Genomic DNA, 20,882 nt, shown 5'->3' with positions numbered 1-20,882 from the left:
CCATCTTTCTTTTTGCCGAAAGTCTTTCTGACAAAACCACACCATTTTCGCAGCGAATTTTCACCAACACTCTTGAAAAATGGATGACGACGTTGCAGCATTAGTTGTTGATAATGGATCTGGTATGTGCAAGGCTGGTTTTGCCGGAGACGATGCGCCAAGGGCTGTATTCCCCTCCATCGTTGGTCGTCCTCGCCATCAAGGTGTGATGGTTGGTATGGGCCAAAAAGACTCGTATGTTGGCGATGAAGCTCAAAGCAAAAGAGGTATCCTAACCTTGAAATACCCCATCGAACACGGCATTGTCACGAACTGGGATGACATGGAAAAGGTAGGTTTCTTTCCCCTTATCTGATCGAAAAAAACCCTAAAAAATACCGCAAACATTTCGCCGCCGTTCGTTTACCTTTACAGAGTTTATTCAGTTCTGTTGCATCACCCCAGCTGTATTCACACACAGTAGTGTTTCATGGCTTTGCAAACCTCAAATGCTAAACCTTTATAAACTAGCTTTTAAAAAATCGAAATCTAATGCCGATTTAATCGGTCGACTTGATATAAAAAGCTAAATTATCAATTCGTTCTTGCACTTTTATTTATCAAACATTGCAGTTCACGCATATTTTTATTTTATCGGCTTGTGCTTTACCTTATAGATTTGGCATCATACATTCTACAACGAGCTTCGAGTAGCACCAGAAGAACATCCCGTATTGTTGACGGAAGCTCCATTGAATCCGAAAGCCAACAGGGAAAAAATGACCCAGGTAAGAAAACTTAGCAAACTTGAGAGCATATATAAACGTCTTCGGCTATTTTTGACACCAATACGTATTTCTATTTGCTTTCGTTAAAATAAAATATCAAATTGAAAAAACCAAAACTATCGATTAATATAATCAAACACCCACTAACAGACTACATCCTTTTGACATTTAAAAATGAACAAATTCCTCTCATACAATACAGACTATCTTTCCTCTTTCATTTAAAATTATACAACTGAGTAGATTCTCCTAGATTTTCTCTCGGATTTTTGCCAATTTGCCGGTAAGGTACCACCATAGAATCACGTGATTAAACTGTAACATTTAGTCACGCGACAAAACTTCTAAACTTCAGGTAACAATTTGGTGTGACATGTAAACTTTCGTTTTAGATTATGTTTGAGACATTCAACTGCCCAGCTATGTATGTAGCTATCCAGGCTGTGTTGTCCCTGTATGCTTCTGGTCGTACCACAGGAATCGTGTTCGACAGTGGTGATGGTGTCTCCCACACCGTACCAATCTACGAAGGTTATGCCTTACCTCATGCAATCCTTCGTCTCGATTTGGCTGGCCGTGATCTTACCGATTACCTGATGAAAATCTTGACCGAGAGAGGTTACTCTTTCACTACAACTGCCGAAAGGGAGATTGTTCGTGACATCAAAGAGAAGTTGGCCTACGTTGCCTTGGATTTTGAACAAGAAATGCAAACCGCCGCGACCAGTTCGAGTTTGGAGAAAGCCTACGAGCTGCCTGATGGCCAGGTTATAACCATCGGCAACGAGCGATTCAGATGTCCTGAGGCTCTCTTCCAACCATCATTCCTCGGAATGGAATCTGCTGGTATCCACGAGACCTGCTATAACTCCATCATGAAGTGTGATGTTGACATCAGGAAAGATCTCTATGCTAACACCGTGTTGTCTGGTGGTTCCACAATGTACCCTGGTATTGCCGACAGAATGCAGAAAGAAATTACCTCCCTTGCTCCACCGACAATGAAGATCAAGGTGATCGCTCCACCTGAAAGAAAGTACTCTGTCTGGATTGGTGGCTCCATCTTGGCCTCTCTCTCCACCTTCCAACAGATGTGGATCTCGAAAACGGAATACGACGAATCCGGACCTTCTATAGTTCACAGAAAATGCTTCTAAGTGACGTTTAACCAAAAGCACCAGTAGTTTGCAGTTACAATTTTTCACGGAAATTTCTCAAAGAAATGGATTGAGAATTTTTATAGGACGAGATTTCACACCTTTGAAGTGAAACGCATGGCTTTTGACATTCAATAATTCTCATCATTCAAACTTTGTTACAAAGTTCACAATTTATATTTTGCTCATAGCTTGTTACACTGGGAAATAAATCAGTTTCATATGTTGCCTTTGCGTGTCTTTTCATGACTCAGGAATCTTGTTTAGTCTATAGAATCTTACAAGGAAACCTAAGACTTGAGCCCTAGTGAGTAGGTTCCTAATTGAAAAATCAAGATCTCTGAAGTCAGTGGCGTAGCCAGCCCGACAATTTAGTCATGCTATGCTAATATTTTGTTGTTTACTAACTGTGAACACAATGAATTTCTAAAGAAATGAATAATGATTAACGGCTTAGTAGCTCAGCCAACCTTAAGATTTAGCCCCGCCATGCTATTATTTTGGTGTGAAACAATAAATTTCATTGAATGTGAAAACAATAAATTTCTAAAAGAAACTAATAATTACAACCTGAAGTTTGCAAAGCATGACTAATTGCTACTGAACGGGGTGCAACAATCACATTGTTGAATCCTATTTTTATCAACTAAAGACACGAGAAGACAAACTTTCGAAAACCATCCCAGATCCGTTTTCCAGCGTCATGTTTGACCCTAATCACCTGACTTACAATGATGTAACAATTTATCTATCATGATGTAATGTTACTAATTTTACCAGAAGCTGTGACAGTCACATGAATCTGAAGACTTACATATTGCATAATGAGTGTCTAGGAACAGCTACAGTGTGGGCAATACAATTGTTATTTGAATTTTGAAAGGGGCATTATTCTTCTATTTCTTCTGTTCCACTGGATTTTGCCTTGTATATCTCCGGAACGTTAGACGTTGTTTATTTCACTAGGTGAGTAATATATATGGACAAGAGATGTTTTCTGAATTTTAGTTGCTTTATATAAATCTGCTTCCTGAGCCCGACTAAGGCACGTTTTTATAGTAAAAGTTAAGTTTTGGAATTTTGTGAGCAAGATATCAGGTCCAATATTCAATTCAATTCAACAATGAAAATGACATTGGGAAGACTCAGTAACATTTCATTGAAAATCTAGCATTGTAATTTTGTGTCAATCATTGGCATTATTTAAAGCTGGTTATTGTAATGTTCTTGACCTTGTATTAACTTTGACAAGTACATGCAATGTTTACACATAGTTCCCATACTTAGGTCACGAGGCAATGTCTTTGAACTGCCAAGAAACTGGATATGTTATGATAGTCTATATCTCTCCTTTAGATCATTGTTTTTTTCCCTGGTGATTGTTTGTGTTCAACCATGAGGAAGCTCAGGCAGCTGGGCCTGTTGATGTGGAAGAATTTCATGTTACAAAGGAGACGACCAATTGGAACTCTCGTCCAAATTGGGTTGCCTTTTTTCATGTCCCTAATATACCTTGCATTGAGACTGTATCTTATCGATGCTACACACTATGACGCTGTCACATGGCCCGAATATAACATATCCAGCCCTCCCCCAAACCTTAAAAGATCATTCAAGATTGCCTATTCTACTAACAATGGCTCAGACTTATCCAAGAACTTTACAGATGATCTCAAATACTATCTAAATGAAAATGCATACCATAGATATAATCAAAATATAAGTATTCATTTCTTCCAATCTGAAAGTTTAATGGTAAATGAAATCGCCGACGCTTCAGGAGGATTCATCGGTGGTATATATTTTTCGACGCTGCCCGATGATCAAAACAATATATTTGATTACACCCTCAGATTCACGATTTCTGATGATAGTAATAATCCCCTTGCAAAGAATGGACATGAATGGCTGACAAAGTATGTTTTCCCAAAGTTTCAGCTCCCACAACCACGAAACAAAGACAAATCTGTGGATGAAAAGCCGAGCTATTATGAAGCAGGCTTCTTGCTCACGCAATATGCTGTCGATCGAGCAATTATAAAACAATTTGGTCCGATACCAGCAACAGTTCTTATGCAGAAGTTTCCATTTCCAAGCTATGTTAAAGACGCATTCATTCTGATCATTCAACAGTTCATGCCAAACTTTTTTGTCATTGCTTTCATTTATACAGCACTTGTCATTGTACGAAGCATTGTTTATGAGAAAGAAAAGCGACTGAAAGTAGGTGAAGTTAAAACATAAACTTATTGTCTACCAAGGCTGAACAATAACATGACAGGTATTTCTTTCCCATATAGGAAACATTGAAGATGATTGGTGTGGACAACTGGTTGCATTGGGTGGCATGGTACATTCAGAGTTTGATTATTTGCCTGATCTGCATCATCATCATGACCTTAATGTTCACCATCAAGTTCAATGATCATGGCAAAGTTATCAACCAGTCTTCTCCGACCGTGTTTTTCGTCTTCCTTCTTCTGTACATACACTCTGGAATAATGTTCTGTTTCTTTTTGAGTGTGTTTTTCTCCAAAGCTAGCACAGCTGCCGCTGGTGGCGGTATCTTATGGTACCTCACCTTCATACCATTTTTCTTCATCGCCCAAAGTTATGATGAGATGTCATTGTCACTCAAGGCTGCTACCTGCTTGATCCCAAATCTTGGCATGGCTCTTGGTTCAATTGTGATTGGAAAATTTGAAGGTAAAAATAATTTAAAGCAAATGAATTGCTCAATATTTTCTAGAACTGCTGTATTGCTTTGGTTGTAAATGTGCTCACTCTTTGAAGTGCTGAAAATCATACATTTTTATATATAAAGGGACAGGAATTGGTGTTCACTGGGACAATCTGTCGAAAGGTGCATCTGTTGACGATGATTTCTCCTTGGGTATTGTATTTATAATGATGATAATCAACAGTATAATCTATGGTATACTTACATGGTACATTGAGAATGTATTCCCAGGCGAGTTTGGTACTCCAAAGCCATGCTATTTTCCTTTCACGAAAAGCTATTGGTGTGGAAGTTTTAAGAAGGTATCAGCATTTTAAATCTCCAACAATTTCACTGTTTAGTATACATAAAACTATTACAGGCTACAGACAGAAATTGACTGGCTGGCTGATTTATTGATCAATTGATTGATTGACTGGCTGGTTGATTTATTGATCAGTTGATTGATTGATCGATTGATTGGCATTATACTACTTTCCAGGATTAGCAGTAATTACTATGTGATAATCAGCTTAAATAATTATGTATTTAAGGTGTCAGACTCAGATCAGGAGACACTGCCTTTGCTAGGGAATCGGCATGACAAACCATCAGAAAAATTTGAGAAGGATCCAGAGGGACTTGGTGTTGGGATTGACATAAAAGATTTGGTCAAAATATACGATGGTGAAACAGGTACCATGCAGGATTTTCTGTGGTGGAATTGTATTGCACGTTGCATTTTAAATAGCACCGTGTAACAGGGCTTTATAAGATTCACCTTAGACTTTACATTCAAATTATCTTCCAGGAAAGAAAGTCGCTGTGAATGAAGTCTCCCTGAAGATGTACGAGGGTCAGATAACGGTGTTGCTCGGTCACAATGGCGCTGGTAAAACCAGCTTGATGTCCGTTCTGACCGGGTTTTACTCGCCCAGTGGTGGAACAGCGACTGTGAACGGATATGACATACGAACGAGTATGGATGGTGTTCGATCTAGCCTGGGTGAGTCAGAGCTAGGGGCAGGCGCGGAGACAGCTGAGGGGGCTGGGGGCGGTTTTACGAGAGCCGCTGAATAGTGCCTTTTTCAAACGTTGGGAAAATGCTAGGAAAGTGAAAAAGCAACAGATTTAACGATAACAATATGTAAAACGAGTCCCTAATTCAAAAATACTTAGGTTTAATCCAGTTTATACCAAACAGTGGGTATTTTTAGAGCGATTGAAAAAATCACAATACGTACGGTGGATAGCTTTCGTACAACTGAGCCCAGTTGTTCAAATTATTTTGCACGTTAAACTATGCCATAATAATCATAGATTTTTAAAATTTTATTGGCAGCTGGTTAATCACGATTTCTTGTGGGGAGTGGGGAATTTTCTAGGGGTGTACACCCCTTGCACCCCCTGAAATGATGATTTAGTCTGAAATCGTGACTGATGTTAGAATATGAAGCAATCATTAATGACCTTGGTATTTGTTTTCCACAAGGTTTGTGTCCGCAACACGACGTCTTGTATGATACCCTCACGGTCAAGGAGCATCTGTGGTTCTTTGGAAGATTGAAAGGGATGACGAGAGCCGAATCTGCGGGAGAAATCGAAAAAATGTTAGATTCGATCAAACTCGCTGATAAATGTACATCTCAGACGCGATATCTGTCTGGTGGAATGAAACGAAAATTATCATTGGGATTAGCCTTGATTGGGAAAGCAAAAGTATGTGTTTGTCTAAAGGCCCGTTTACACTTGCTGCGATTTATTAGGTGCGATTTTCTTCTTTTGGTAGATGTGAACGAGTGACTAGTTACGAATGCTTTGATGTATAAGAGCTCTTAAGCTCTGTTCACACGATCCAATTTTGTTGGATCCAACTCACTTCTGACGTATGGGATGTAGTCTGTCGTCGATAAAGCAACACTGAATTGGCTTCAGTCGATTTGCTGTTCATACCACTCCAAGTCAACAGACTATTAAACATCTATCAGAAGTGAATTGGATCATGTGAACAGACCTTTATTTGAACATCCGTAACTAATTTACTCGTTCACATCTATCACTGAAAAGAAGTAACATAAAATCGCAGCGAAAATCGCAAGTGTAAACGACTTCCATTTTCCATTGAACCTTCCTCGAATATAACGAAGTTTAAAGACAACCAGGTGCACGAGTAATTCTTTTTCAGGATTATTGCTCGAATTTGCAAACACTGCTTCAGAAAAGAAGAAGTTATATGTATTTTTATGTTCCAATATAACCAAGGAGCAGCGTGGCAGCGTCTTCAAACAACTTAGCATCAAATGTGGTATAACAACTGCCTAAAGTAGACAAAAGCACTTCTCAATGTTTCGACCTGACGGCCTAACTCTCCTGACGAAGGCCCTCAGGTCGAAACGTCGAGAACTATTTTTGTCTATTTCAGGCAGATGTTATACCACATTTGACGCTAAGCTGTCTTTTTTTATGGCAATTCTTAGGTTTTAATGTTGGACGAGCCGACTTCAGGAATGGATCCATCTGCTCGTAGGTTCACCTGGGATCTCTTGCAAAATTACCGAAGCGGTCGAACAATTCTGCTGACGACTCATTTTATGGACGAAGCTGATGTTCTTGGTGATCGTATCGCTATCATGGCGGATGGAAAAATTCAATGTTGTGGTAGTTCCTTGTTCCTGAAGAACCATTACGGTGTTGGTTACCATATTGTGATGGTCAAACAACCCGATTGTAAGGTTAGGAAAGTGACAGAGCTGGTGAGACAGTTTGTTCCACATGCCAAGCTGGAGAGCAATGCAGGTACGAAACAACCTGAATCTTCTTTCCCGAAGTTTTGTTGAAGTTTGAAGGCCAGTTTACACTTGAAATTTTTGTAGCGATTTCATGTGCGGTTTTCTTCTTTTGATAGATGTGAACGAGTGAATTAGTTACGGATGTTCAAATTAGAGCTCTTATACACCAGAACATTAGTAACTAGTCACTCGTTCACATCTATCAAAGGAAGATCGCATATAAAATCGCACCAAAAAGTGCATATGTGAGAATTTCTTTAGGATTATTCCAATTAGATTCAGCACCGTTATTGTCTTGTGATATTCAAAATACCTGCTTTTAAATTCAAGGAGCTGAGTTATCGTACATTTTGCCACGACAATCCTCGCAGAATTTCTCCACCCTGTTTGCAAAACTTGAGGACAAACATGAAGAGCTCGGAATCGCCAGTTACGGGGCTTCAATGACGACCATGGAAGAAGTGTTTATGAAAGTTGGTATTGAGAGTGACGAGACCTTAGATGATAAATTGAAGGCAACATATGGTGGGAATGGTAAGAGATTATGATTATAGTGATTGATAAAATTGATGATGATTATGATGATATCATTGATGACGATGATATCCATGATGATGATTATGAAATTAATGAAAAAGATATCGATGATGACTATGATTATAATGATGATGATATCGATGATGACTATGATTATAATGATGATGATGTCGATTATTACTATGATTATATTGATGACGATATCGATGATGATATTGCTGATGACGATGATGTTTCTTTATTTAGCCGAAGATATCACTGCCTCCGTCAGTTCAATAGGTACAGAAGAAACACCAAATGGCGTTAACAACCGCCTAAACGCCATTGGCAAACCATCAGCATTCGTTCTGAACACTGGCATGCTTTTGTATCTACAACGCTGGATCGCAATGTTCAAGAAAAGATACCTTCATTCCCGAAGGCATAAAATTGCTATCATTTCTCAATTATTAATGCCTCTTGTCTTCACGCTGTTTGCTTTGATCGCCGCAGAAACAATTCCTAAACCAGAAGACTCTCCACCCCCCCCAGAGATTTTGTTTTTTTGACAACCGCCATGTTTGATTCCAACTATGCACCTTTTGGAACTGTTGGAAGCTTCTCAAGGTGAAAAATACAAAATTACTCAAAAGTTTCGTTTCCAGCAGTTCTTCTTTAGGCCTACTTCTCACTTGTCGTAAGAATCTGAGATTCCCTTTGTCTGAGGTCACTAGTGCGCAAAATGCTTTGCCTATCGAAAGGTAACTGATACAATATAGGTCCCCGATTCTTAGGACAAGTGGCATGAACAAGGCCTAAAGGCCCACACAGACAGGACGCGAATTGGCAACGCGGCGCGAATTTTCAACGTTTTATATTTTTCAAAAGCAAATAAATTTTAACTTATCAAAATTTTCTTGTCGATTACATAAAAATAATAAATTTTGATTGCTCTAGCGTCCATAGATTCCAAATTTTGATCCCAGAATTTAATTTATATGCTTCTGAAAACTGAAAATTCGCGTCGCGTTGCCGCTTCGCGTCCGGTCTGTGTCGACCTTAAGTCTTTTCGCGTTTGACGACTGACGCCATTAATAGAAGGGTCTATTTATTGATAATAGATATCTCTTTGTGTATTCAACAGCGTTTCCAGTTCTTTAGCCAAGTCGTATACAAAGTCCGCCAGTTCTAATACACGTTACCAAAACATCACCCACAAAGCTGGATATAAAGGAAACATGACGAAATATTTGATTCATAAAGCAAGTGGTGAAAAGCTTGGATCCTTCAACAGACATTGCTTCATTGCAGCTACTTTTGAGCGTCGCGATGACAACGGTAATTATTATTTATTTGAAAGAAATCTGTCTCTGATTGAAAAAAAGTCAGTCTCTGATTGGCTGCTATAGTCACGTGGGAAATCTTGACTAGAGCCTTTCATATCGACGACATTTCGAAATAAATATTTATTCCGTTTTCTGCAGTGACGGCGAAGTCCTGGTTTAATGATCAAGCATATCATGCCGTCGCTGTCTCGTTAAGCGCTGTCGATAATGCGATCCTGAAAGATGTATCCAAAAATTCAAGCAAACAGATCACGGTCACAAATCATCCATTACCACGAACGTTGAAGCAAAAGTCAGACGACTTAGATAAGTATGTTGACATTATAGAGCGTTGAAATTTTTGTTGGTTCTTCCTTCCCACCTATTTCATCCGTCTCTTCTTTCCCTTATTATCCCCTCTTCCCTCGCCTTAATCTTCACCTCCACTCACGTCCTTCCTCATCATCACCCATTATCCCCACTTCCCTCGCCTCAACCCCCCCTACCCCCACCTCCTCTCACTTCCTACCCCCATTATCACCCATTACCCCTCTTCCCTCGCCTCAACCCTCACCTCATTTTCTTTCCCCCATTATCACCCATTACCCCTCTTCCCTCGCCTCAATCTTCACCTCCTATCACCCTTTTACCACATTTCACCGTTGACATTCTTAATCATTGTAGTAATGCTGTCGGTCTGAACGTCGCATTTAACCTTCTTTTTGGGATGGCGTTTCTTGCATCGAGTTTCGTCGTTTTCGTTGTTCAAGAGCGAACGAATGGCGCTAAACACGTGCAATTTGTCAGCGGTGTAGATCCATTCAGCTACTGGACGGCGTCTTGGGCTTGGGACTTGATTAACTTTACATTCCCGTGTATTTGTATCATCATTTTGTTTGCTTGTTTTGATGTCCCCGCTTATACAGGTAATTCGATAGTTAAACTGAGCTTTATCAGTTCTAAACTGTTCTTCCTAGAGGTCCAGTAAGGATCACCTCTTATTGATCCAGTGTTACTACAGGAGAAAACCTAAACTAAACTCAATCTTGATAAAGCTATGGTTTGGATTTTGGATCAAAAATAGATGATCCTTACTGGACCTTTAGGAAGAACAGTTTAGAACTGATAGACCTATCCAGTATAAATAAAGTTAGTTTAGTTTAGGTTTCTTCTTGTAGTAACACTGGATAAATAAGAGATGATCCTTACTGGACCTCTAGAAAGAACAGTTTAGAACTGATAGAGCTATCCAGTATAAATAAAGTTAGTTTAGTTTAGGTTTCTTCTGTAGTAACACTGGATAAATAAGAGATGATCCTTACTGGACCTCTAAGAAGAACAGTTATCCAGTGTTTAAATAGAGCTACCTGACAGTCCTGTAACCATTGACTAAGATATTATAACCACACTTTTCTTTAGGAGGAAATCGTCTTGGTATCGTGTTCTTGGTTCTGATATTATACGGTTTTGCTATCATCCCGTTCATGTACCTCTTCTCATTCCTATTCAAAATGGCCTCGAAAGCCTACATTCGTCTCACTCTACTAAACATAGTCACTGGGCTGGTGGCGCTTCTCCTGGTCTACATTATCCAAGCCCTAGGATACGCCGACACCGCCGATGCGTTCAACTGGATATTCTTTCTGCTTCCCAACTTTTCGCTGGGTCAAACATTCTCCAATATCTTCACTAACTATAACCGTATAAGGTTATATGACGATTTTTTTTCGCTCTGTATAAAGGTGAAGACTGAGGAACAATGTATAGCTGAAATTAAACAAAACGGTCTGAGCATTGAGTTCCAGAGGGATTATCTCGCCTGGGACACACCGGGAGTTGGACGTTTCGTGTTAATTCTACCGCTGGAAGGAATTCTGTTCATGTTAATGGTGCTTTTCATCGACTACAATATTGCTCGTAGTCTTAAAAGTTTGGCGCGCGGCCATCACGTCGATCCGTTCGATGCCATTCATCAGGAGGTGGCGACGGATTCCGATGTGCTAGCCGAGCAGAAACGGGTGCTTGACGGAGAGGCGCAAGAAGATGTGTTGGTGATCAACGATTTGACGAAAGTCTTCAAAGTACCCGGTAAGATTTTTGGTAAAGGGTAAAAAGAAAGGTTTAGGTTCTCTTTGTGATATCTGCCTACAACATTGACATATTTTCTAAGTTCTGCCATTTTTCTTGCTTTAGGACGTCAAAAGTTTGCAGCTGTCGACCATCTTACTCTTGGGGTACCCCTGGGGGAATGTTTTGGCCTGCTGGGTGTAAACGGCGCGGGTAAAACTACAACATTCAAAATGTTGACTGGAGATGAGATTCCGACGTCTGGAACAGCTTCGGTCGACTCTTTCGACATTCAGGCGGATCTAAATATGGTACACCATTACATCTTACTTTTTTGCGCCAATGTTGCGCTCACCGATCACGTTTTTCCGGAGGCTGATTTGACGAGAAAACATTGTTCATTTTGATTCACAGAAACATCAGTTTCTCGGAATGAACTTAAAATATTGATGTAAATGTTCTTTTGTACTTAGGTGCGTCAAAGGACTGGATATTGTCCGCAATTCGATGCTCTAATCGACCTCATGACAGGGCGCGAAATGCTTCGAATGTACGCCGCTTTACGAGGAGTTCCGACTCAGCTGATCGATCTACTTGTCGAAGATCTAATGAAGTCTGTGCTCTTGACAGAACACGCGGATAAGCTGACAAAAACTTACAGGTGAATGTACGAGGAACGCGGTGGTTAGTTGTTGTTGGCCATTCGTTAGTTAAGTTAGTTAACGCTTCATTTCTCTCTCTAGCGGTGGAAACAAGCGCAAATTGAGCGCAGCCATTGCTTTGGTTGGGGAGCCTCTGGTTGTCTTTCTTGACGAACCTACGACTGGGATGGATCCCGTGGCTAGACGATTGTTGTGGAACACACTATGTCGTGTTAGAGCTGAAGGTATACTAGATATATATGGCTCTATCTATCAGTTTTCAAACTGTTCTTCCTAGAACTCCAGTAAGAGGTTTCTTGCGGACCAGGGGACGGTTGTATCAAGCCCGTTTATAGTTTGAACGGTGAATAAGTTCAAAATAAAAAGCAAGTCTGCAGTTTTATTCCACAAGCGAACTAAATGTTTTTCACCTTAATACAAAGATACTGTTTACAATTACATATTCAGTGCATAATATTCAAGTTGACTCATTGAATTCAAGAGATTTGAGTGTTATTTAATTTTGACTTATCCACCGTTTAAGCTAAACGGGCTTGATACAACCGGGCCCTAGATGGATAACAGTCATATATTTTCCATTTTCCCAGGTCGTTGTCTAGTGATAACATCCCACTCGATGGAGGAATGCGAAGCGTTATGCACACGTCTAGCCATCATGGTCAATGGGAAATTCCGTTGTCTTGGCAGCCCGCAACACCTGAAGAACAAGTTCGTGCAGGGCTTTACCCTGTTAGTGAACGTGCCGGACGATACGCAACCGGACGACACGCATTCGCTCAAGGAATTTGTCGCCAACACTTTCCCAGGCAGTCTACTCCGTGATGAACACAATGGACTGTTGAATTATCATCTGGCAGGCAGCAATAGCTCCTGGTCCGTGTTATTCGCGACGCTAGAAGATGCCCATAGCAGAGGAATCATTGGAAACTACGCCGTCACACAGACGTCGCTCGAACAAATTTTCCTCAACTTTGCCCGTTCTCAAAGAGGCTATGATGATTAGATGGCGGGGAAAAAATTGACTATTTGTTTAATATAGAAGGTTTTTTTAATACGTTATTGGTCCAATTGCATGCATTTTTTGCTGAACAGGACCTAGTTTCTACACGGTCGTTGTTAAGGGCCGAAAATTAGAAAATTCTTTTTAATAATTGCTGCGATCGAAGCAAAAATCTTGACGCAAGAAAGTGAAAAGACGTGATGAATAAAATGATTGAATAATGAATGTAAACAGAACAGATGAAATAGAAATTAAAACGAATCTGGATGGAGTTTGGTTTGAAATCGCTGACCTCAATACAGTTAATTTCTGATGTCACTCGCCCCATTTCGCGCGGTCAAATTCAAAATGACAATCCAACCAATACAACCAATTTAAGTCCCCCCCTCAGATAGCCTTATTATAACTGAAATAACTTTGCATGAAATCACCCACAATTTGATAAACCTCTTTGCAAGAAAAAAGTGTGCAAAATGTTAAGTTGTTTTGATACAACTACAGTTTTAATTCATCTGAAAATTTAAAAAATGTTATAACACACAGTACCTTCTGTGGCCATTGCCTTGCATCCTGTAAGATTTCCTGTGAAACTGGCTTCATCTTACGGTAAAACTGTACAAGAAAACATCTTTACTCTGTCCATTTCCACGACCAGAAATTTATGATACATAGAATTCATCACACACATTAAATGCTGATTGAAATGCCCAGTGAATTGGGCTGACCTTAATTGAAAATAGGAAATGTCAGGTAACAGAAAAGAGTATCTAAAAATGGTATATAAACTTCACCAGCAGTATGCCAAAATCTAATTTCACATCCATTTCATACCCCCCCCAAATCTAATTTCACATGCATTTCATACTCCCCCCCTCCTCATAGCCCCCACCTCTACCAAAAAAAATTCTAAAATTACAAAAAAAATTATGACTGATGACCTTCAAATCATGCACAAGTTATCAGCTAGTAACTGCACTTAGTCCTATCAATCAGATTAAAACTGAAAAATCCACATGCCTGATTTTAAATCCTTTCACATGCATAGAGATTATTTCACATGCCCCATGCCCCTACCCCCACCCCCCCCCCCTTTACCAGTATGAGTGAAAATCTTAAAATGTGGTAAAGGTTTCGTTTCACAAAAATGTTTACAATGCTAAGAGAATGTACACACTCGTAACACTCAAACGTCAAAAACCTCTCCAGGACCAAGAGGAGTGTTTATATACTCTCAATTGAAAAAGGTGACCTTAGGCTGAGAGTATTCACTGCTAGTAGTGCAATGGGACTAAATTTTTGACAGCACAAGGTCACAGCAGAAGGTCTAAATACGGAATATGCTCTAGGACACCCACCTGCTATAATTCCATGGCAATGACCCTGTCCAGTTGAACAAGTCTTGTCTCCAAATGCTGAAATGCATTTGAATGTATTTTGAAATGCACATTGCTCAGATTTACTGCACTACTTTGCCCTTGGTGTCTATTAATGATCAGCTGGAGATGATTTTGCAGGTAAACATAGTAAATAACAATATAAATAACAGCAAACGTGCTCTGATTAAAACTAAAAGCGAAAACCACAAATTCCTCTTGTTCCATCGCCATTTTGAATTTGACCGCGAAACTGAGCTCAAACCATAGGCAGTCCAGTCAACGAGGCAGCTCTCCTCCAATGAACAAAACGTGTTTAAAAAAATTTAAAAAACATTTCTATTTCATCTTTTCTCTCTCACGTTTATCTTTAAAGATGGTTGTTCAGATAATCCCTATAATTAGAAAAAATTACCCGCACTGTTTTACTGGAAGGGCTGAGCAGGGGGGAGAACACCCGAAGCCCCCACCTATGGAAATTGTAGACAGCTCCCAAACAAAGCATAACGTTGTTTATTTAGCACCATACAACGTGATCAAAATCAAGGAGCTTTTAGTTGACATCTAGATATTAATCATTGTCAGAATATGGTCGCCTTCCTCGGAGCGGTCAAAATGGTCATATTTTGAATTGAAATAGCAACAATATAGTGGTGAAACTGCATTTTCCGTGTTAGACAGGTGTTAATGACGATATACCTAAATGCAGAGCTCTTGAAACTCTCTACTGCATTTTCAAATATAAGAATTTCAATTTCAGAAAACAACAAGTACATAAAATACGGTTGAAAAGATGGATATTTTAATGCAAAGTTTATTCTTAATCTATTACTTATATAGCAGGTCGACTCTTAAAAAGGTATCGCCAAAAAATCTACTAAAATTATATTTTTAAAATATTCCTACAACAACCAGGTGATCTTAGGCTTTTTAGCTTAGCCAATCAGCGCTCAGAAGCGTTGTCCATAATAGCCAATCAGCGCTCAGAAGCGTTGTCAATAAAAATCCATTTTTTAGTATTTAACGGATTCAGAGTTGCAAAAAAGCTGCGGGTACGCGGGTGCCACCCGGAGGAAGGTTTGCTTTGAATGAGGTTTGTGAGGAAGGTTCAAAGTTGAACACTCTAATTGATCACATGCATGTACCAAAAAACCAAATATTTTTTCATGCTGGTTCTCACTTGACTCAGTGACGTAACGTCATTTTGAGGAAGGTTTTGAAAACTTGAAATCCTAGCGGAGGAAGGTTGAACTCGTTTTGCAACTCTGAACGGATTACACCTTTTTTGGTAGTTATGTCTTTACGAATAACTTTAAGGCCCGTTTACATTTGCGATTTTTGCTGCGATTGTGCGATTTTCCTCTTTTGATATGTGTGAACGAGTTAATTAGTTGCTGAAGTATATTTATGATTTACATTATTATTATATTTAACCAGGATACCCACATCACCTTATAGTGTTTTTCAGTGGGGTCCTGCAACTACTACATCCTTATGAAACTAGCTGAGATTTTGTAATTATACGCTTAGTTATGAGAACTATTCACTACCACCACTAGCTCTGACATTATTTTAAAACGAAAAATGTAGTATATTTCAAGAGACACTAGGTTTAGAAATGAATTTATATTTGACAACTTGTCCCAGTCCTTTCCCGTGTATTCAGATCACCTGGGTATAATTATGTCCTCTTTCAGTTCCTCCCCCCGTCTCAAGTCAGCCCTGCTTTGATTGACAACTTCCTTGGCAGGGATTTGCCCTGCGACTTCTGTTTTGCAAGATCCATGTTCAAAGTTAACGCTAAATTGAGACGATAAAATGACATAATAAGACAAATCACACAAAAAACCGTACGAGGGTGAATGGCTGCTAAGAGTTTTCTTTCAATTAAAGAGCTAAATAATTTCTTATACAGTTTTTTCGGAAAGAATCACCAACCTTTCCTTTCAACAGGAGTTAAAGACATAGAAATGATGCCATTTAAAACTTTCGTCCACTCGTCCCGTTCCTCCTCGGACGCCGCGCTGAACTCGTACACGCGACTTGGAGTGCTAATCTCAAAGCCATATCCAGTTGGTGGCTGCTTCGCCGTGAAACCTGACGTCACTTCATATCCTTCATCTTTTGTGCCCAAAACGATCTCCCCTTTTGCGAATGCATCCTGAACGATGGGAAACAAATCAGGAATAAATAACTTGAACTTAAATATGTTGGGGGTTACGGATTACGGATTAATGGATATATAGGGATAACGGATTATTTGGATGACTATATCCATCATCCATGATTGTCGATTATTTGGATACATCCAGGATTATTGTGGATTATTTGGATACATCCAAAATTATTGTGGATTATTTGGATACATCCAGGATTATTGTGGATTATTTGGATACATCCAGGATTTAATACGGATTACTTTAATAGGATTGTAAAAAATTTGGATATTATATCCAGGATTACAGATTATTTGGATATAATTTTTTGGATTACAGAGTTTTCCAACGTACCATGTAAAAAACAGTTTGTAATATTAATATTGGTTTTTTGGGATAAATAATTATCTGTATAATATTTTCTTCTTCTAACGTTAATAATCCGAAGTCCAGAATCCACAAATTTAATCCTCAATCTAATCCCTTAGTGTTTGTAGTTAGGATTATATTTTATTTTATTATATTATGGATATCATATCTTTGCCTTCGGACATCTTTTGACAACAGCAAATTAAAAAATAGTGGGGCTATTTTGTAGAAAAGAACACATACCGTTGGTTCCTTAGAGTAAGTCACTCTTCTTCCATCCACGGTCATCCATCGATCTTTCCAGGATTTGCTATCCTAGAAATAAATGGCGGCAGAAACTTAATTTTCCGCGCATTTTTGTACGAATTCGTACGTATGTAAAAAGGTAGATACTGCGGGAAAAAGCAGTCCTAACTATGTATTTTAATGATCAGCACTACAGCTCCTTCGTCTGACAAAAATTTTCGCTATTCTTTAAAAAAAACACCGCTTAGTGGTTATTGCGCAATAATCCGAGGTTTCTCGACCAATCAACGGCCACAATTAATGGCGGCCACCGTTTTCGATAATCACCTGTCACCATTGTATTTATACAAAAATTATTTTATGGCTTACGCGTGGGCCTCTCTTCCAAACTTTCCCCTCGTGGGTGAAATCTTTGGTTGTTTCCTCCGCTAATTCGCTTTCATCACGACTAGGATCGCTCTCCTTCAACATCTTCAGCTTTGCGAAACGAATGGCCATGTACCATTCGACAATTTCCTAGAACAATTACGAGAAAAGTTGAGATAAGGTAAACATTCTCTTGAACAGCCAAAAATAAGTAAAATATTGAGACCACGATAACACCATACCTGGCCTGTATCAGTCGAAACAAATAAATTGCGCGTTTTGCCATCAATTGTATTCATAATCTGCAGGCAATTTGGTCTGTCCGTCTTCTCGTCAGCAAAGATGGCATTAATCTTACTGAGCAGCCAACGGTCCTTGGGATGTGGATCCTGAAAAGTTATTAAAATCTCACTATGTTTGTCCGAAGTAAATAATACACAATTGTACAATAACTTTCCATGATCTGAAATAGAACTGTTTTAGTTGAAACTGTACATTTCTACACATTTTAAAACCCCAGCTCTGATAAATTGTGATAATATAGTCAATACAGCAAAGATAACAATTAAAAATACAACCAGTGTAATGAACTTTCAGAGACCAAGTAAAAATGATTAACCATAGGAACCCAGTAAACAATGTTGTTAGTTTAACTATGTCAATGAACATTGTTTCTGGGTCACCTATGATCACACAATCCCCTGGAAGGATTTTGAGTGACCATCAAAATTAGCCCATAACATAGCATATTTCTCTGTTCTGGGCCCCAGGAGTTCATTTATGCTGGTTTAATTGGCCTATGTGAGGCATGGTTGTTATATATCCAGTCTAGATCAATGTCAAAGACATACTTACACTGGTCTTAATGTAGTAGGCAAAGGAATTTGTTTTGGTTGAAAGAATGAATTTTCTCTGATTCCAGTTATTTTGATCCTTCTCCCTTTTCCACAGTATCCCTTCCTTTTCACCCATCAAATACGAGGGTGTTGGTGCCCCTTCAATGAACTCCATCCTCTCATATTTCGACCTAATCCATTGCTCTCTCAAAACACTAAAGAGAACAAGTAGATTTCAAAGACCATATAAAAACATTCACTTAATTTCAGGTACAATGGAAGTCATAGATGACGTTTTCAGAGTATATTTCAACCTAATCCATAACACTAAAAACCGCAAAAAAACATTCACTTCATTTAGGGCATAATGAAAGTCCTGGACAACAGTTTAAAAAGTTTGTTTCAAGTCAGCAATGTGAAGCATGTCGACCCAGCTTCTTTTCCTGTAGGACAGGCTGATGCAATGGTGTAGGAGAGTTGGCAGAGAACAAATACCGAAGGCCCAGATTGGTAAAAAGGGGTCTATCACCATTTTATGTCCTGTATTCACAAGAATTAGCAATGTAATTATTAAAAAGCACCAAAAAAATTGCAAAATTTTTTGGTATGATGGAAACGCTTAAGTCAATAAGGGTTGGACCCAACAATGAGGGAACATTCACTAATTTGACGGCCCTTGAATTGAAAAATATCTCAAAATGTCCATGGGTTTGCTGTGGGCAATACTTAAACATCTCCTCAATATTTCCCAGGGGACCCACCCATAGCTAGGAAAACGTTGTTGGTAACTTATAATGTAGAAGGTCCTTTATTTTTTTTTGCATATGTCTAGTAATTCGCATCTCTTTTGTCATTTTGTAAACCATTTAATCCCTAATCCAAAATTCAAGCTTAAAATAGCAGTATCAAGGATACAAGGGAGATTATGGTCTAATGCTACAACAGATTACCAAGGGGCAGCATGGTAATCCACTGTTTACTCATCATTTCACAAAAAAATACAATTAACTTACTGTGGAGAGTCTTTGGAAGGTCTTCTGTAGCACACTGGGACTTGCTTTTCCCAGATTTTATTGGAAAATTCATTACCTTTCTCTATCATGCTCTAAAAAGCAAACAGGAAATATAAATACGGTCTAGGAAACTGCATACATATTTACGTTGCCTGGTTAAATATAAAGGCTACTTCAAACAAATGTCATGACAGCGTGGCTGGTTTGTGCAATTGTGTCTAAACTACATGTGTAGGCTATTTCACTATTCAGTATTTGCATTTCTTTAAATAAAACTTGGAATACACTAGTCAAAACTAGGAAAAAATCAAATCAGACTCAGGCTTGGCTTGCATTTTGTCTTTACTTACACAACTGTTGTGAACAGATTTAATATGTCGAAATGCCAGAAATGTATGAATGTGTTGTGATATTTCATTCTTTGACCCCCTTAAAATCTGTCCCATCTTGTTAACTTATTAATCTACCTTTACATTACTATCTAAACGACTATAATTCTATGAAAAAACAATATCTACGCTTTCATGGCTGTTTTGAGATCTTGAAAATGTTTACTTAAGTAAATCAAATATAGGAAATGGATTTTCGTGAGCCAAGCCCGTAATTGATCAACTGTGTTGGTAATATCACATTACCTAATTTCTCGTCGAAGAAAAAATAGATCTTGCCATAGTTAAACGATTTTACACACCAAATTCATGCCCTTTTAGCATAATTGTTATACCGGGTATTCTAATTGTTTAGTATTAAAATACAATTGCAACAAACTGTTTCCCTTTGAAGAAAGTAAAGTTCTAAGGGCATTGATTCACGGATATTTTGTACATTTACTAAGTACCCAATAAACGATATTTTACGAGGTCATGCGATGTGTGCCGCCAAGAGTCAAAGTACAGAGCAAACTTACACGTAATTTCTCATCTGTCCAAGAATCAAGAATTAAACTCTTGACTACAGAATAATTTGTTCCCAAACATCGATGAACACCGCTGCATTTTATGCAGACAAATATCCCCAAATTTGCGGAGGCCCATTCTGGTTCTAAACCCGGAAGAAATGGAAAAAATTCAGTGTTCTTCGCGACCGGAAAAGCGTTAAAAACGAGGCCAAAATATTACAATATCATAGAAATACAAACCTGCTGTCTTGCAATCAGCACAAACATTGTTTGTTGGGATATTCCGCAGCTCAAAAAGAGCTTTTCGGTTCTCCTCGGTCATGACAAGGATGCCGTCTTGCGTAGAGTCCAAGCTGGCTTGTAGCAGCTTAAACTAAATTCTAGTTAGAGTTTCTTTCACCAAAGCATCATGCCGAATTGCAAACAACTCTTTCAACACACAGCCCAGAGAATAAACAGCGCACTATAGGTTTCGCAAACAAATTTAACTCAATTTTGTACACACACAGATACGTGTTCTATCTTGTTGCAGTATTATTCTCGATTTACCATCGTAATATATAATATACCACAAATATGTAAAGTATTTCCTTGTCGACAGGAAATTTGATACCACGGATAAA

The 20,882-nt window shown here is 38.8% G+C and overlaps 3 protein-coding genes across 3 annotated transcripts; 2 read left to right on the top strand and 1 right to left on the bottom strand.

The window, feature by feature from the left end:
• Positions 1-64: 64 nt before the first annotated feature.
• LOC114519549 (actin, cytoplasmic-like) lies at positions 65-1,924 on the top strand. Its single transcript, XM_028539699.1, has 3 exons — positions 65-331; positions 657-767; positions 1,160-1,924. Exons 1-3 carry the CDS (start codon positions 80-82, stop codon positions 1,922-1,924), a joined length of 1,128 nt encoding a protein of 375 aa, XP_028395500.1. The 5' UTR covers positions 65-79.
• A 641-nt stretch (positions 1,925-2,565) lies between these two features.
• On the top strand, positions 2,566-13,264 carry LOC114519396 (ATP-binding cassette sub-family A member 3-like). Its single transcript, XM_028539521.1, has 19 exons — positions 2,566-2,890; positions 3,281-4,147; positions 4,225-4,630; positions 4,749-4,966; positions 5,198-5,339; positions 5,455-5,649; positions 6,136-6,362; positions 7,121-7,439; positions 7,763-7,966; positions 8,216-8,487; positions 8,520-8,575; positions 9,093-9,286; positions 9,433-9,604; positions 9,958-10,199; positions 10,693-11,361; positions 11,467-11,651; positions 11,814-12,001; positions 12,084-12,226; positions 12,590-13,264. The coding sequence occupies exons 2-19, from the start codon at positions 3,320-3,322 to the stop codon at positions 13,003-13,005; spliced, it is 5,076 nt and encodes a 1,691-aa protein (XP_028395322.1). The 5' UTR covers positions 2,566-2,890; positions 3,281-3,319; the 3' UTR covers positions 13,006-13,264.
• A 2,207-nt stretch (positions 13,265-15,471) lies between these two features.
• Positions 15,472-20,792, bottom strand: LOC114519480 (arf-GAP with dual PH domain-containing protein 1-like). Its single transcript, XM_028539620.1, has 9 exons — positions 20,500-20,792; positions 20,269-20,402; positions 19,362-19,453; positions 18,368-18,563; positions 17,755-17,901; positions 17,516-17,662; positions 17,144-17,215; positions 16,314-16,536; positions 15,472-16,175 (listed from the first exon to the last, which is right to left on the bottom strand). Exons 1-9 carry the CDS (start codon positions 20,579-20,581, stop codon positions 16,087-16,089), a joined length of 1,182 nt encoding a protein of 393 aa, XP_028395421.1. The 5' UTR covers positions 20,582-20,792; the 3' UTR covers positions 15,472-16,086.
• Between the last annotated feature and the right edge of the window lie 90 nt (positions 20,793-20,882).

This window comes from Dendronephthya gigantea, unplaced genomic scaffold, assembly GCF_004324835.1.
Source record: "Dendronephthya gigantea isolate DGI-Jeju-01 unplaced genomic scaffold, DenGig_1.0 000013F, whole genome shotgun sequence".
Classification (NCBI taxonomy): domain Eukaryota; kingdom Metazoa; phylum Cnidaria; class Anthozoa; order Malacalcyonacea; family Nephtheidae; genus Dendronephthya; species Dendronephthya gigantea.
Note: the sequence above shows the minus strand (reverse complement) of the source record. Positions and strands in the feature narration are given on the sequence as shown.

Excerpts from the sequence above, each read along its gene's own strand:
- LOC114519549 (XM_028539699.1), top strand. The coding sequence starts at position 80 with ATGGATGACGACGTTGCAGCATTAGTTGTTGATAATGGATCTGGTATG. Across the intron at positions 332-656 it reads ACTGGGATGACATGGAAAAG|ATTTGGCATCATACATTCTA; the intron begins GTAGGTTTCTTT and ends TTTACCTTATAG. Across the intron at positions 768-1,159 it reads ACAGGGAAAAAATGACCCAG|ATTATGTTTGAGACATTCAA; the intron begins GTAAGAAAACTT and ends CTTTCGTTTTAG.
- LOC114519396 (XM_028539521.1), top strand. The coding sequence starts at position 3,320 with ATGAGGAAGCTCAGGCAGCTGGGCCTGTTGATGTGGAAGAATTTCATG. Across the intron at positions 4,148-4,224 it reads AGAAAGAAAAGCGACTGAAA|GAAACATTGAAGATGATTGG; the intron begins GTAGGTGAAGTT and ends TTTCCCATATAG. Across the intron at positions 12,002-12,083 it reads AAGCTGACAAAAACTTACAG|CGGTGGAAACAAGCGCAAAT; the intron begins GTGAATGTACGA and ends TTCTCTCTCTAG.
- LOC114519480 (XM_028539620.1), bottom strand. The coding sequence starts at position 20,581 with ATGACCGAGGAGAACCGAAAAGCTCTTTTTGAGCTGCGGAATATCCCA. Across the intron at positions 19,454-20,268 it reads GGACAGATGAGAAATTACGT|AGCATGATAGAGAAAGGTAA; the intron begins GTAAGTTTGCTC and ends TTTGCTTTTTAG. Across the intron at positions 16,176-16,313 it reads AACTCCTGTTGAAAGGAAAG|CGTTAACTTTGAACATGGAT; the intron begins GTTGGTGATTCT and ends GTCTCAATTTAG.